Raw genomic sequence first — 18,631 nt, forward strand, 5'->3', positions numbered from 1 at the left:
TTTAAACCCATTGTATTATTTTTTTACTGCAAAAGAAAAACAATTAATTTAAATTTGTAATGTAAATTGAATAAAAAATTCAAAGTTGTTTTGCGCTCCTAATTTCTAAGCCCTTCTCTTTTCTCGTGGCCCGAAATCAAAGTAAAAAATTCATGGCCATCAATCTTTGAAAACAATATTCCTCCAGCAGGCTACACTTATGTGAATAATATAATATTATAAGCATTAATTATAATTCAAGTCCTAACTTAAAGTCGTGGGAAGACACGAACATTGAAATTTAAATTATGGTCGAGACAAATTTTGTTGTCTCCTGTCGCAATCGAGAATATTAAAATTGTGTATAAGTTGTAAATTAAAACTTGTATTTTATGGTAAATTTTCATCCTGAAATTCTATTTAATGTCATTTTCATTAGAGTTTTCCTTTCCCACCTACTTCTTCCCCTTTTATTTCCCGCATTTACAATTCAGTAGATATAATAATTAGAACAAAAGGACCCATAAACAAAGTAAGATAACTCCGAACTTGCATCTATAATATGTCAAAGAAAATAAAATAAAAACCACAAGTGTTAGTAATTTTTGCCAAGAGTAGTGGTGGGTATATATATATATATAGGTGAATAGCAATTTACTCCCTATGATATTGAAAATGATCACATTATCCTCTATAAAGAAATATAGCAATTTACCCCCCTATACTTTTTAAAATGAAGCAATTTACCTCCTTATACAGGGAGGTAAAATGCTCCATTTTAAAAATCATAGGGGGATAAATTGTTATATTTTAAAAAATACAGAGAGGTAAACCACTATTTATTTTTTCATAAGGGGGTAATTTACTCATTTGCAATATCATAAGGAGGTTGCTTGAATTTTTTCATATATATATATATATGTACTGTGCAATAATTACTGGAGTTCAAGATGGAATTAGGTTGCTTCGTTTGATAATAGTATAGATGAACAACAATTAAAAATGTATACTTTTCATATTTATATTAAAGCGAATAATTACTATTACCCTGACAAAATATTCGAGAAAAGTTCAATAAAGGAATCCCCATTAATGGAACAAGAAATTCCAATGTTGACATTAATCTAGAAATAATCCTATCTACGACCAAAACAAAAAACATATAATAATTTATAATTCTTTGTTTCAACTTATGAACCAATCATATTTTTTGGGGCTAAAAACATGTAATATTGAATTTTATTCAACTAAAAGCGTCACCTGCCATAGTTGTGGTACCAAAAGAAATTCTACTCTTATTTTATAAGACTAAAAAAATATTTTAATCTAAAATTTTAGTAACTTAAAATTATTTTAGTATAATATTAACTTATTTAGTACAAAATGATAATATAATCAGTAAAATTTCAAAAATTAGTCATTCATTTTCAATCTATTTTCCGCAAATCAAACAAAAAAAATATTTAAAATTACTCTCCTTTCAATCATATCAAAGAAAAACTATTAATTTTTTCCTCCTCTTTCTCTCCCTTTTACATTTCCTTTCATCTCGTCGAACCAAACCAACACTTAATAGTTGATGTTCTAGACACCTTAACCTTATAAAAATATACCCATCCCACTACTAAATTTAATATTTTAGGAGCTCCAAAAAATTGAAAAATAAGACGAGTATTCATTTTCTTGATCAGATTATCTTGACCTAATTAAATACCCCAACATGAAAATTTAATTTCACATCTAGCTATAAACTATATCCAAACTCATTTATATTATTTTATTTTATTTTAAAGAAAGAACAACAATCCCATCCCTAAATAAATTTTTAAATTTTATAACACTTGTGCCCCGAAAATGAAAATTAAAAATTCATGGCCATCAATCTTTGAAAAACAATATTAGCAGGGTACACGTATGTGAATAATATAATATTATAAGTATTAATTATAATTTAAGTCCTAACATATGTCAAATTAAAGTCCTAGGAAGACCCGAATATTGAAATTTATCCTGTCACGACCCGAAAATATTTTACACGTTTTATACGTCGCAAATTAATATTCTTTTTGAATTTTATGGTAGAGACTAGAGAGACCAAAAATTCTAATTGATGTCACGTTAATGTTGACTCTCTACATGTAAAATAATTGTAATTTCTAACGTAGATCGGTTTTAATCGAATTTGAATAAATTATACAACAAATGCAATATGGTGACCAATCACATAACAAATATATCACACTTATTTTATAATTGATTTAGTTTGGTGTTATCTAATTTGAATAAAAAATTTTCATGAATGACATGAAGAAATCTAGTTCTGATTTCCCAGGTACTTCTTCAACTACAATAAAATAATATTAGTGATAATAACTCCAAAAAATATATATCAAATGATAATAATTTTATTTTTATTATAATATAATTATTAGTGACAATAATTATATAACCTCCGGAAAAAACTTAAAGATAATTTTAAAGTCCAAACTGAGCCTTAACCATAGTTAGTTCAACTACTTGAGAAAATGAGGGAAACAAGAAGTCCAATTAATGTAGGATTTGCCTATTCTTCGTGAAAGTTAAGACAAATTTTGGTAACTTAAGGACAAAGTGGAAAATGCATGTAAATGGACTTTAGTACTAGTAATAATTGGAACATGAAAAGCATGTTAATATATATAATAATCCAAGAATATAATTAAATAAAGAATTTATAGTTGTAATCCCACGACTGTTTGAAAATCGTATTGAACTCATAACATATTCATACATACTAAATAATATTTGGATTAGTCAAGTTCTATGAGCCCGACTGTAAAGAATAAAATCAAATTGGAACTACAAAATGCGTGAGGATTCAGAATAACAAAGAGGGTGTTCGGGTGAGTATATAAACTTTTAAAAACATCTTATAAGATATTTCAAAATTTATAGTTAGGATACTGAAAAGTGCTTGGTAATCTTTTTCTTAAAAAACGACCTTATAAAATTTAAAAATGAGATGTTAATTGAGAGATTATAAGTTGGAGATATCATGACCTTCAATTTTGATTATATAAATTACAAGAAATTGTTATGAACAACGAGTTATAATCTATAAGATTATAGCTGTCCTAATTTGCTTTTCGCACGTCTTTATGACTAAATGCAATGTCCGTGTCCGAGATTTTAATGAAAAATTAAAAAATATTACTACCCTAAATTCTATATATATATATATATATGTATGTATCATGGTCAACATATACAGCTTGTTTATTGTAAGTAGCTATCTGGCATGCAGCAATAGTTAGAAATTATTATAACAACCTTGGTGACAACATTATTTAGCTGGTACACCATAATGTGAACATTTGAATATGTGCGAGAAAAGATGCAAAAAGTGTATTAAGTCAATTTCTGTCAACCAAAAATAATAAATTAGATATGATAGCACATTGCACATGTTCTAGAATCTCGTAAACAAAAATATGATGCTAAAAAAATTAATATATATGGACATAATATATAATCTATAGGACGGGTGGGTAGACCACCTCGTACAAATGGAACCTCACACTCCAACACATATTAATATATATTACATGTTGGTGCCACACATTAATGTCTCATTAAATAAATAAATAATAAAGATATTGAAATCACATATAATATTTGTATAAATATGATATTAATAAATGATATAAAATCATTTACCGTTTCTTGAACAACCACTAGCCAGCACTTGGGGTTTTTGGTCCCAATATTTGGAACTTACCACATTATATTCAGATAAAAACATGTAATTTCAGTGAGTTTTGACATTTATTTATGCTTTAAATTTTGTTTGATTTTTTTGTTTCTTTCCTGTTTTTTTTTTCTTCGCTTATTTCATCTGAGCAATATAAATATATGGAATTTAGAGTTATAATACAAACGTATTTAAGAATTTAGAGATTAAAAATGATTATTTCATTAATGTATAAATTTAGAAACGAATGAAATATGCGTATATTATTTACATAAATTTCAGCAAATCATGACATTTTAATTTTCACTAAACATATAAAATATTTAATTACATTAGAAAAAAATATATAAATTATTTGAATAAATTTTTTTTTATCATATATATATATATAACTTTATATTTATTATCATACTTTAAAAGAAATTGACGTAAAAATATTTTGAATTTATATGTAGAACAATAACCATGAGATCTTTGAAGGGAAAAATAATGTGAATTAAGGCCTAAAAATATAAATTCAACTGAAATACATCTCCAACAAATCAAGACACTTGGGAAAATTTTATGAGTATATATATATATTATTATAGAATCTTTACTTATATCTACAAAATATTAAAAGTTTATGATTATTTTAAATATTTGCTTTTAAGTTATTTAGTGATTTGTTATATATTAACCAATATTTTGTTTTTCAGTATTGCTATTTCATAATAGGACTGAAAAATTGCATATTTTATTAAAACTTGCACATGTTGATGTTGCACATTAGGTTGGTTCATCGTACCAATTCTGTTAAAAAAATTAATCAAGTATAAAAATTGTGCTAAAATTGCACATTTTTAAAGCTACAGCGCCTAGTATAGTGGGTCCCATAATATTGAGACCAAAATTGCAAAACGAGACTTAATGCAATCTATTCTGTATTGCAAATGAGCAAATTAACTTTTTATGATGGAAAAAAAATAATAATTTATTTTTATGTGCTTTTTATTTTTAAAATAAAGCATCTTACCTACATATCTAAGGAGATAAATTATTTTATTTTAAAAAATACAAGTAAATAAATCATTACATTTTAAAAAACACAGAAACGCATATTGCTATTTTTTTGTAGAGACCCCACTTACTTATTTGCGATATTACATAAAGTTACATGCATTATTTTCCTACAAAAAAATCTTATTTTATAGGATAAAAAGTGCAATTTTTCCTATAAAGTTGAGTACTTCTCGACCAATCAGCCACAAACAAACATGTTCGCACAAAAGCAACATTCAGAAATCAAATTTTCACACCTAACTACTGTCACTCCCAAGTACTACTGCGACAGCTACATCTCCTCACAGTCAAAATTTGCACGCTCGACATTTATTGGCCTCACCGGAAAAATTCCGTCTATTCTCTTGAGCTAATTCACACACTTTACTGTTACATATATTCTAAATTTTATTTCGTCTTCTCACTATATAATTATTAATTAATGACGAAAATGTGTACAAATTTATTACTATATATAATATTATTAGTGATAACACAATATAATGATATTAGTTATTTGTTGTCGTTAAATCGTCACTATATATTTCTCACTAACAATTTTTAGTGATACTTAAATGTAACTTTTTATTATTATTTATAGTAATAACAACTTGAAGGGTATTTTAATAAAACATATATAATTTTTGGTATAAGTGGTATAATTAATAACCACACTTTTGTATTGTATCTATAAGTCCCCTTCTCTTTATAATAGTATAGATGAGCAACATTTAAAAATGTATAATATTAATTTTTATATTAAAACGAATAATTACTATTACCCTAACAACCTTTTTTTTTTTTTTTAATTTTTTTCTTCAGTTTTCAGTTTTGGACTATTGCCACAACAACCTTAAAATCGAAGGTGGTAGTTTTTTTTGTGGGAAAAAAGCTTTGTTGTGTGATCAAAGAAAAGATGAGTAAATGACTGAGGGGTATATCGGAACTCTAGACTCAATGTTAAAAACTAATAGTTATATATAGCTCAACAAAAATTATAAATGTAAAATTTTCGTAGCCCATTTATTAAGAAAATTTGTACAGAAACTAAAGATCATAACATGCTTTTGAATAATTTATAATTATAATGATAATTCTCGATCCAATTTATAATATGAAAACTTTAAATTTTCGTCGATATTATTGTCACTGATCATTAAATATGCTAAATTAAAAATTACTTTTGAAGAAAACAAAAAGAGGAATTTCAAGAAACGTAAGTTTTAATATTTTCAAAGACAAAATATTCGAGAAAAGTTCAATAAACGAATCCACATTAGTGGAACAAGAAACTCCGATGTTGACATTAATCTAGAAATAATCCTACAATTTTACAACTTGTGACGTGGGTTCTATGACCAAAACAAAAAACATATAATAATAATTCTTTGTTTCAACTTATAAATTAGGTATAACCTGCAGCACCAATCCTCATGCTGCAAAATGTTGTTGAACTCATCATCTGGCGTCGGAATTTGCTCATTCTCCAAACCAAAATCGTAATGCCTACGTACTCCATTCTTCCCACCTTATTTCTCACTCATTTTACAACTTTGTTTGCTTGGGAAGAAGAATAAGTGTATAAAAAAGGCTAAAGTAAAAATGAATATATAAGAAAAATATTTGGTGTTTGGTTAAAGAGAATAGATAGAGGCAAAATAATTATAATTGAATGTATATGAAATTCTCTTGAGTCCAATTTTATTTTCGTTTAAAATTTGGGGGAAAAATGAATATTTTATTTTTATTCACTCTATGTATCATATAATTTCCCTCTATTTTGTTCTTTTTTTCCTTTTTCTACTAATAACACGTGTACCTAAAAGATCACTTCTGTTCCTGTTTGCTGAATAATTTTATTAATAAAATTTTGGACAAAATACTTTTTAAGTCCCATAAATTATGGAAAGAAGCTATTTTGGTACCACAATTTTGACATGCGTCGCTTTTAGTCCCATAAAACTCATAATCACGTATTTTGAATTTCTATTCTTCGTGAAAGATAAGACAAATTTTGGTAACTTAAGGACAAATTAGACAATGCATGCGAATGGACTTTAGTACTAGTAATAATTGGAATATGAAAAGCATGTTAATATATATAATAATTAAATAAAGAATTTATAGATGTAACCCCCACAACCATTTGAAAATCGTAATGAACTCATAACATATTCATACGTACCAAATAATATCTGGATATAAACATTTGCCTTTCGCATGTCTTTATAACTAAATGTAATGTCTGTGTCCGAGATTTTAATGAAAATTAAAAAATATTACTACACTAATATATATATATATATATGTATGTATCATGATCAACATATACAGCTAGTTTATTCTAGCATGCAGCAATAATTAGAGATTATTATAACAACCTTGATCACGACATTATTTACCTGGCACACCAAACTGTGAACATTTGAATATTTGCCAGAAAAGATGCAAAATTAAAGTTAATTAAATCAATTTCTGTCAACCAAAAATAATAAATTAGACATGTTAGCACATTGCACATGTTCTAGAATCTCGTAAACAAAAATATGATGCTAAAAAAAATATATATATATATGGACATAATATATAATTTAAAGGACGGATTGGTAGACCAACTCGCTCAAATGGAATCTCACACTCCGACACATATTAATATCACATCGTGCCACACATTAATGTTTCATTAAATAAATAATTGGATATAATCTTTTTTAGATATAAAAATGTATAATTAAATGAAAGTATAATTAAAAGGTATTGAAATCACATATAATATATGTATAAATATGATATTAATATGTGATATAAAATCATTTACCGTTTCTTGAACAACCACTTGCCACCACTTAGGGTTTTTGGTCCCAATATTTGGAACTTACCACATTATATTCAGATAAAAACATGTAATTTTCAGTGAGTTTTGACATTTATTTACGTTTTATTTTTTTTTTTATTTTTCGCCTATTTCATTTGAGCAATATAAATGTATGAAAATTTAGAGTTATAATACAAACTTATTTAAGAATTTAGAGATTGAAAAATGATTTATTTTATTAATGTATAAATTTAGAAATGAATGAAATATGCGTATATTGTTTACATAAATTCCAGAAAATCATCACATTTTAATTTTCGGTAAACATATAAAATATTTAATTGCATTAGAAAAATATATATAAATTATTTGAATATTTTTTATCGTATATATAAAAAAACCTTTATATTTATTACTGTACTTTAAAAGAAATTGACCCAAAAGTGCATTTTAAAATTCATTAAGACTTTTGCGAATAAAAATATTTTGAATTTATATGTAGAACAATAACCATGAGATCTTTGAAGGGAAAAATAATGTGAATTAAGGCCTAAAAATATTTTTAATTTATATCTACAAAATATTAAAAGTTTATGATTATTTTAAATATTTGCTTTTAAGTTATTTTGTCATTTGTTATATATTAACCAATATTTTATTTTTCAGTATTGCTATTTCATAATAGGACTGAAAAATTGCATATTTTATTAAAACTTGCATATTTTGATGTTGCACATAACGTGCATCATACCAATTCTGATAAAAAAATTAATAAAGCATGAAATTTGTGCTAAAATTGCACATTTTTAAAGCTACAGCACCTAATATACTGGTCCCATAATACTGAGACCAAAATTGCAAAACGAGACTTAATGCAATCTACCCTATATTACAAATGACCAAATTAACTTTTTCTATGATGAAAAAATAATAATAATAATAATACTAATTTATCCTCATGTGCTTTTTAAAATAAACCATCTTACCTACATATCTAAGGAGGTAAATTATTTTATTTTAAAAGTATTTTAAAAAATACAAATAAATAAATTACTACATTTTAAAACATGCAAGAATGTAAATTGCTATTTTTTTATAGAGACCGTACGTGCTTATTTGCAATATTGCATAAAATTACTTGCATTTTTTTCCTACAAAAAAATCTTATTTTATAGGATAAAAATACAATTTTTTCCATAAAGTTAGAATACTTCTCGACCAATCAGCCATAGACAAACATGTTCTCACAAATGCAACATTCAGAAATCAAATTTTCACACCTAACTACTGTCACTCCCAAGTACTACTACTACAGCTACATCTCCTCATAGGCAAAATTTGCACGCTCGACATTTATTGGCTTCACCGGAAAACTTCCGTCTATTATCTTCAGCTAATTCACACACTTTACTGTTACATCTTATATTGTATATTCCACAAAATCTATATTATTACATATAAATTTTATTTCATCTTCTCACTATATAATTATTAATTAATAACAAAAATGTGCACAAGGTTATTACTGTATATAAATTACTAGTGATACATGTACGATGACGACTTAGTGATAATATAATATAATGATATTAATTATTTGTTGTCGCTAAATTGTCACTATATATGTCTCACTAACATTTTTCAGTGATACTTAAATGTAACTTTTTATTATTTTTTTTTTTTGCTAATAACAACTTTACAAAATAATAATCACTATTAAAATTATAAAATTCACTTGTGTGCCTCGTGTCCTCTGATTATATCAAAAGCGGACATCTGACCAATTTTGAATTACATAGCCAGCCAAAAAATAATTGAACGCCAGAAAATTGAATACTTCCCATTCGCTATAAATAGCACCCCATCACATACTATGTTGCAATAAACTCATCTATATATCTTCCTTATTCATCGTCTTCCTCTTCTGTCTACCCTCACACACACACAAATACATAGAAATGGCGCCGGCAATAGCTCCGATGAAACCATCCAACGTTGTTGAGAACTCATTCGTTAAGGCGCTGGCCGAGTCTTCCACGCTCAATTACGTCCCTTCTCAGTTTGCTTTCGCCAATGATTCCAGAGGCTCCCACTCTGATTCTATTCCCATTGTTGATTTCGCCCACCTCGTCTCCGGAACTCCTGATCAACGCACCAAAGTTCTCCGGAACCTTGACAAAGCCTGTAGGGAATGGGGATTCTTCGTGGTAAGCATGAGAAATCATGATGGGATTCAGTAATACTGTAACTGTGTTTACAAGATATATGTAGTGATTAATTTTTTGGGTTGGTTAATTCTTGCAGCTGGTAAATCATGGGATCCCTGACACTCTTCTAAAGGCCATAATAGAAGCGAGTTTGGAGTATTTCGAGTTGCCGGAGGAGGACAAGCGGCGGTACGAGGCCAAGAGCGCGTCGGACCCCATCAAGTCTGGCAGTGGCAGCGTCATTAATACAGCCAACCACAGGGTTCACTTGTGGAGGGACTTTGTCAAGTCCTATGTCCACCCTCAATTTCACTGTCCGGATAAACCTCATAAATTAAGGTAAAATTTCAGGGACAGTTGTATAAAAACTAGTGTAACTACTATCCCTATATAAACCTCATAAATTAAGGTAAATCAAAAGGGCTAATTATATAAATCTCAGTGTAACTATTATCCCTACCTAAAAATTATAGGTGCTGAAGATTGTTTTTTAATGTTGTTGCAGGGAGGTTCTAGCTGAATTTTCTGAAAAAACTCGATCAGTGGCGAGAAAACTACTCCAGGACATCGGAGAAAACCTTGGACTGGAAAAAGGATACATGGATGAAGTTTTGAAGCTGGACTCTTGCTTTCAACTGTATGCCGCAAATTACTATCCGCCTTGCCCTCAACCCGACCAAGCTATTGGTCTGCCAGCACATACCGATCATGGGCTCTTGACGTTCCTCATACACAACGGAGTTGCTGGGCTACAGATACAGCACAACGGAGAGTGGTTCAACACTAATTCCCCTCAGAATTCCATTCTGGTTAACACAGCCGATCATCTTGAGGTAAATTTATTAGCATCAAATTTTAAGTCATACACAATTAGTTGTACAAATTCTGAAAAGGGACAACATCATCAAACACTTGAACGTTGGTGATTTACCAGATATTAAGCAATGGGAGGTACAAGAGCGTGAGGCACAGAGCGGTGGTGAACAATGAGGCAACCAGGATATCAGTGGTCATGGCTAATGGTGCGGCACCTGATGCAATTGTGGAGCCGGCTGGGCCGTTAGTCGAACAGGATGGTCGTGCATATTATCATCCAATGAAATTTATTGAATACGTGGAAACAATGCTCAGCAACCGGCTTCAAGGGAAAAGCAACTTGGATTGCATCAAGATACAGCAGCATGACTGAATTGAATAATACTACTGTTGTTTATAAGATTACTGCGTATGTATGATTAAAAATTCCCATATATAGTTGTTAAGGTGATGGCAAATTGGTAATAAAAGTTTACTATGTTTCAACTTTGGTTAGAGAAGTTGTTCATTGGGATCTATCAGAATATGATACGGTGCTGCGTCTACTTCTCGTCTATATAATATTATATATATAATTGTTGGACGCAGTCCACCAGTAGCCAGCCCAAAAATAAATATAAAATCTAAGCAACTATTACAGAGGAATGTGGGTTTAGAAAACCCTTATACAAAATAATATCACAAAACAAGAGATTAAAAGAACAATATAAACAGATCTAAAGTAGATAGTAAAAGAAAATGACACAGCAAGATCAAAGCGAAAATATGGCTCAGGGGCCAGATTCGAAAAAGGGGAGCCCAAAGCTACCAAATGTCGGCACGACAACCACTCACGGTTGTTTAACCCAAGAACCACACAGTCACCATCAACAAAGGGCCACTCAAGTTTCCACTAAAGAAATGTTCACAAAAAACTTTTTAATTGGGAGAGAGAGGGAAATAGTATTTTTTTTGTTCGGTGTGTACTTCATCAGAAGTCACTGGAGGCTTAAATAGAGGGAGAGACATTGATTTCGGAGATATAGAAAAACAACGGTGGAGAAATTTGAGAGGAGAGTGATGAAAGAGACGAGGAGATGAAACATACTAGGGTTAGAGTTAGATTTTGCAGAATGAGAAAACAATATAAATAAAGGAGTCAGGACCAATGAGGAGTAGGCCGAACAAGAGAAAGCTGGCTGAGACTGAATAATGGGTCAAGCCATCCATGTGAGTATAAGGAAGAGTTTGGCTGGGCTAAAAATAATAAGGGACATAGGCATGTTTATTTTATCAATAATTGGTCTAATATTTAAGTTTTATATTTTTGTTGCTGATGTAAGATTCTATCTCTTTGAATTTCATGATGGAAATTATTGTTTTTAGAGATACAAGTAATGTGGAATATGGATATACATAATATGTGTATGTGAAGGACAACATATAATGCTTCAAATATGGACACTTTGCTAAGAATCACATGTGGATATACTGCTAATTTATTATTATAAAATTTAAAATTCTTAGCTCTAAAAACATCAATCCAAACACAACCAAGGAAAAACGAAAAACCACAAAGTTTAAGGTTAAAAAATTAGGATTAAATGTAATAGTCCTTCCTATAAAAATAATGATCGGCAAAAAATTTCTCTAAATAACAAAAAGAAAAGGCAGCGCAGAAAAGCAACACGACCCCCTGACGTGGGATGCAACAAATAAAATACAATTAATTAACCCTGAAAAAACTAATAATTATAGCTCACATAATAGAAATTTAATTAGTGATATCTTGTGCTAATTAAGAAAGACAAATTCTCGTGGCCCTTTGATTAAGAAAATTTAAAAACCTTATTTTCAACACCTTATAATTATAGCCTTTAAAAGAAATTAATTAAATATTTATATTACTTATTTAGCATATATATATATATATATTTATATAAATAAACCTGCATTCAAGTTATAAAAATGCAAAATTATTTGTTTGAAAAAATAAAATAAATGTAAACACAGCCTTAAGTTAAATAAAACATTCAATCATAAGATGATAGTGAAATTAAATTCAAACATACATAGCATGCACGTCGTATATATTTATGCTGAAATTTGTTTTCAATAAACCAAATTTTAGAATACAAAACGGTACAAACTTTGTCTTGTTAGCATAATAAATCCATTAATTAATAATATGATATATATCCAAATAATTACAAACTTCCCATTAGTGGGACATGAAATTCCGAAGCCCTATTTTATATCCAGACATTCTAGAAATAATCCAACAAGTTTTACAACTTGTGTCGTGAGTTTATGACCACAAGAAGTTAATAATTAGGTAGAAGCGGCTGCAGCAATTGTCCTAATTGCAGAAGAGTTGTTGAGCTCACCATCGGTCATAGAAATTTGCTCATTTTCCAGATTTCCCATAATGGCTAATTGGCTATCTACATATATACTCCATTCTTCCCCAGTTTTTTATTTACATGCGATGTTCTAGATGCCTTCAAAAAAGTATAACCAACCCCCCCCCCCCCCCAATATATGTATAATATTAAATATTAATTATGAGTATTTTTTTTTTTTTTTATCAAATCTGAACCTTTATTTCATCAGAATTTGAAGTCGTTAGTTTCTCATGAAAGCTAGCTCGATTAAAAGCAGTAGAACATTACTCCATTACTTCCTATTATACTATCAAGAATGGTCGGCTCGTTATTAACCCATTAGCTTCCTCATGGCTAGTAAGTGACTAAGTGGCACGAACGTGTGAACAAAAAATTCTAATTCATTTTATTATCTATCTATGCTATATATTAAGTGAGGATACCTTTTTGGTACTTCTCTTATTTTTGGGTATGCTATTTTTTCCAGCCACTAACATCCTGTTTTTCCCTATTATCTATAAGTAGTAAAACTTGTTTTTTTAGATAGTTATTTATTTTTAATTAATATTTTTTTAAAATAATACTTATTTTTTTATAATAATATTTTTTATATTATTATTTTTATAATAAAAAAATAATAAATAATACTTAATATTATTTTAATTTTTCGTATAGATACGAATGTGTTACGTACAGCTAATTTGTAATTACTGAAGAAGGCTGGTCACAATGCACAGTTCTTTTTCATACCCATCTTTTCATGTCACTTCACAATCCCCTTCAATATAGTCATTATCTCTTACTTTTTGTACGAGAAACTTTTCAGCTACTTATTGTGCCGATATGTCATGAAATTAGGATCATAAATTATTCAAGTCGATCCAAATAAATTATTGTGTGAATTATTATTGAATATTTATTTGAATTTAATTTAATTATTGAAACTTAATTAAGGTTAAATGAATTTTAATTGAATTATTCGCAAATTGAATTCAAATAATTTAATATTTTTAAATATCTTTTGTTATTTTGAATCGAACTAATCAAATTGAGCTTAAAATTTCATCATACACAAAATTTTATTCAAATTTAATTTTTAAAATTTAACAAAATAAGTTCTAACAAACTTTTATCAATCGATTTTAATCAAGTATCAAATTATTTGATTTATTTTTCAGCGTTACGTGAAACTACCACACTGTAATATTAGCTTCATAAAACAACTAGATGCCTCACAATTATTAGGTGTGAGTGCAAGTTCCATTAATATGAGTAAATATCTAATTTTACATATTATTTTTGTTCTTTAAATTATTTTTCTAGTTTAAAATTATTAATATACGCTTAACTATTTTAAATATCTAAATTTATCAAATAATATACTAAATTTTATTAATTTAATTAATTAAAAATATATATATTGAATTCCCAATCAAGTGCAAATGAGGGAAATCGACAAGGAGCAAGTACGAGGAAACCAAAAGTTTTAATTTCTTCATGTTATTTAATTGTTAGAAAAATTGACCAAATGTTGAAATTTGAATATCCCGACCAAAGCATTAATTAAGTCAAATTTGTATCTACCATAAATTATACATTTTAAATGGACTTCATAAGATTTGCGGACATGTTATAAGCAAAAACAGATGTATTAAATTGAACGTCTGGTTGGTACGTATAAGTGTAGACCTTCGATTCTAACACATACACACACGTTGTGTGTTTATATAAACTAATAATTGTGAGAGTCACAATCACACATATGCGTAGTTTTTTAATATTATTTAAAATAAAATATTTATTGTTTAATTAAGAATATATAAAATAATAAGTTATTATCATATTTATTAAAAAAAGATAATAATATAATATCAAAGAGAAGAAGAATAGAAAGTTAGATAATAAATAAAAAAAACTAAAAATTAAATATTAAAAAAATTACACACTATAAAAATGAAATGCCAAAAGGTCCATCTTTTTTAATAGTAAAGTATCAATAAATACATCTAGAATTTATAATAAAGTACGCAAACACGTGGTGTCTTTCAACACAATTTAATCCCTATTTATAAAAATTTGAAATCCCTATTTAAGGTTTTAAAAAATGGGAGATAAATTAAGAAATATTTAAATAAGATTATCAATTTTGATGCAAAATTATAGAAATCTAAACCCCTAATTATATGTTCTTTACAACCTAGCGTATTTTTATGGAATGTTTTCAATATTAAAATATTAATTGCTAATTTAAGACATTCACTTTCTTTAAAATCATATAATAACTAATAAGAATTAATCAATAATCAACTAATGAAATTATTGAGTATTGTTGACCAATCATGATCCTTCCCTCTTTGATTATATATATATATATATATATATATATATGATAATAGAATTAATAACTAAATATGGTTGATGTGTGTTAGATTTTTTTTCCATACTACAATGTCGAAGGATCTTTAAGAAAAAATTCTAAGATTAACGAGGATTACCCCTACAAAATAAAGATTAGCACTCTAATGCTTAAATCAGTAATGATTTGTTGAAGAAATAAAGAAAAAACTTGAACTAAAGTGAGAATCATGGTGAAATATGATGTGAGAGTGATAAATATTCGTGTGAAGTGCAAAATATAAACTCAAAATAACTTAAAAACCGAGAGAATGAGTGGGAGTTTGAGAATGAGGGGTGATGTTATCAAATAAATATATAAGAACTCTATTTATGAGCATTTACAGAGCAGGACAGGGGGTTGTTGCAGGGTGTTGTATGCGGTTGGAAAGCCCTTTGAGTTGGCTATCATTTAAAAAAAAATCGTTTATGATATTTATACTTAATTTGATTGAGATACGTTATGTGGACTGAGTCTTGCCATGTCTGCCGGAAAATTTGAGAATTGATTACTTATGGATTCCCAGCTCATTTTCCATCTATTTATAAGGAACTTGTGATTTTTATGATGATGTGTCCTAATATGTTGGCAAGCTATATGATCACGTGTCCGACTAAAATGAGCTCATTTCTTGGGCCTGCCAATTTAGTAAAACGGAAAGTAAGTTTGTGGGCCTAACCTCCCTACTGATAGGCTCGTTGGGCTGGTGTGCCTTGTTTTAGGCTTAATCTATGAAAAGTTTAAGGGGCATCATCACTTCCTCCCCTTCCCTTCCACTCCAGGAGTGGAAATCGTAGAGCTGGATTGCTGGTGTAGGCAGGACATCCTGCAAAAATAAGGGACCTTTCATGCTCATTAGTAGGACGAACCCCGCTGGGTTTGTTGAGTAATGCTGACCGGTCGAAGGATCCTAATAGGTGAATCCTTCTACCCAAAGGAACTAGAGCGTGTGGATCTAAGGGTTTTTTTTTTTTTTATAATTAAATTGGCTACTTGAATTTTCTGTTATGCTTTGTTGTTTCCGCTATAGGGCAGGGAATATTGACGTACTTTGTCTAGTTGATGCATGCCTACTTGTTTTATTTACTCCTATCATTTACGAGGAAAATATGATTTTGTTAGCAGAAAAGAATATATCTCACAGTAAATCATTAAGGATATAACTCAAGTAGAAAGTTAACCTAAGTAGGTTTTGTTAGCATGATAATGAAATAGATGTGCCAACAGAAGGCGGTTGGAAACTAAAGTGACTGAGTCATTGGTAGCTATTTCCATGTTGTATATGCTAGCTGGTGATGGCTGAGTTGGATGCATGCGCCAACTAGTAGCGGTTCATGCATGCACCAGCTGGTGGCAGCTTATGTAAGTGCGTACTCTAGCTGGGTCGACTTATTCGAAATGTGCGCCAACTAGGGGCGACTTATTAGGAGGGTGGCCGATTGGTGGTGACTTATTAGGAGCGTGTGTTGACCGGTGAAATCTTACGTAAATGTGTATGCCAGCTAGGATTGACTCATGTAAAAATATGTGTCAGCTGGTGGCAACGGATTATTTAGAGTTAGTTAGCAATTGAAAACTGATTCTGCAAGTAACACAAGATAGGAAGTAAGAATTACCTTTATTAATATAATATAATACTTGATTACAAGGATAGTGTAGATAGAGATTAGGGATTTCAAGAATAAAACTTTCTAAGGTTAGAAACATTCCATGGTCAAGAAAAGCTTCTAAGATCCCATGATTGTTCCTTGCCCTTGCAAGAGTTGTGGTGCGGGAGCGTTCTTCCTTTTACTTGTACCTTTATTCTTTGTAGTTTTTTAGGTAGCTGGTTTGTATAAGCCTTCTTATCTCTTGCCTTAGCTGGCGGCACCAGTTGGTCTCGTGCCTTTACTCTTTGTGATATCTGCAAAAATATTTAGATTTCACGAGCTAGGGACTTTCTTCTGAGCCTTTAGGCCATTGTAAGGCAGGATGCTGGTCAATTGTCAAGGGCATTCTAGCCGAGCTGCTAATGAGCAAGGTTGGAATAAGGGAATTGAAGCATCCTCTGGCTCTCTCTGCTCTTACTGGAGGAAGACAACTCGTTCTCCCTCGCTTATCACGACTGCTCTTCTTCACTAGCCAGACACCTCTATATTCATGTATTTTCCAGCCCGAGCCAACATGGCTAGGAAGTCGGTTATTGGTTTTTTAGCTAGATACTTAGAAAGAGGGCTTCTATGGAGTCTTTGGGTGAAAGCACTTACCAGTACATCCTAGTAAGTTGTTGGGACCTCAAATATGGTTGTGTTGAACTGTTGAACGTAGGCCCTCAAAATCTCGTTATCTTTCTGCTTCACCCCGAAAAGGCTGATAGCTAATTTTCGATACTTCTTGCTGCTAGGGAATTGGTGCTGGAAAAGGTAGCTAATTTTTTCAAAAGATCTAACTTATCCAGCTGGAAGTTGGTTGAATCATTTTTGAAAAAATTTTAATAGCATAGTAAGGAAAGCACGACATTGAATGCCTTTATTATACCTATGCTTTTCAAACTTACAGATATGTGCAACTAGATCAGTGGTACCATAATAAGCATGTAAGTACGAAGGTGCTAGAAAATGAGTGAGAGTTCCTCTACCGTGATGCGCTCATTGAAAGAAATGCCACGCTCAGCAGACCTGGTCTCTTTTGTTACTTGCTGATTAAGCTTGACTATCTCTTTTTTCAGTGATTCCCATATTCCAGGTGGATGTAAGGTGGTTGCTTACTTGCTGGCAAAAGTCAGGAGGCGTGGATTGATCCCGTTGAGAGCCCAACAGGAATCTGCTCGTCAACGCCTCGGCTTCCTGGTGTTCCACCTCTTGCAAAAAGGGATGGAAGTCCTGCTCCGCTAGCTTGAGAACCGTGGAGGGTTGAGTTGATGATCTTCATGATGAATTTACGAAGTTGCTCACAGAAGAAAGGGTTCGTAGCAGCAGATTAGCTGTTTGATCGAGAGTTGCAGCTGGAGCATTGGTGGCTCCTAAGGTTGGATTTGGAATGGGAGCATTAGCGTCTCTTGCAGTTGTATTTGCAGGTGGAATGGTAGGACCTGCTGCAACGGGTAGGGAAGAGTTTCCCTAATAGGATCCATTATCACCTCCATTTATTGAATTAGCCATTTCTCACCTCTTAAGCTCAAGTTCCCACAGACAGTGTCAATGATTCATACCAAATTTATTGCCATACAATTTAAAAAAATATTAACCCTATAAAACAAAGGTTAGCACTCTGATGCTTTAGTCTTTAATGATTTATGGACGAAAT

At 30.1% G+C, this 18,631-nt stretch overlaps 1 protein-coding gene across 1 annotated transcript; it reads left to right on the forward strand.

The window, feature by feature from the left end:
* The first annotated feature begins 9,436 nt into the window (after positions 1-9,436).
* Positions 9,437-11,088, forward strand: LOC105169444 (2-oxoglutarate-dependent dioxygenase 19-like). Its single transcript, XM_011089834.3, has 4 exons — positions 9,437-9,772; positions 9,870-10,111; positions 10,278-10,605; positions 10,707-11,088. Exons 1-4 carry the CDS (start codon positions 9,524-9,526, stop codon positions 10,959-10,961), a joined length of 1,074 nt encoding a protein of 357 aa, XP_011088136.1. The 5' UTR covers positions 9,437-9,523; the 3' UTR covers positions 10,962-11,088.
* Positions 11,089-18,631: the final 7,543 nt, after the last annotated feature.

The sequence above is a fragment of the Sesamum indicum genome, linkage group LG8, assembly GCF_026168435.1.
Source record: "Sesamum indicum cultivar Baizhima isolate 11 linkage group LG8, ASM2616843v1, whole genome shotgun sequence".
NCBI lineage: Eukaryota > Viridiplantae > Streptophyta > Magnoliopsida > Lamiales > Pedaliaceae > Sesamum > Sesamum indicum.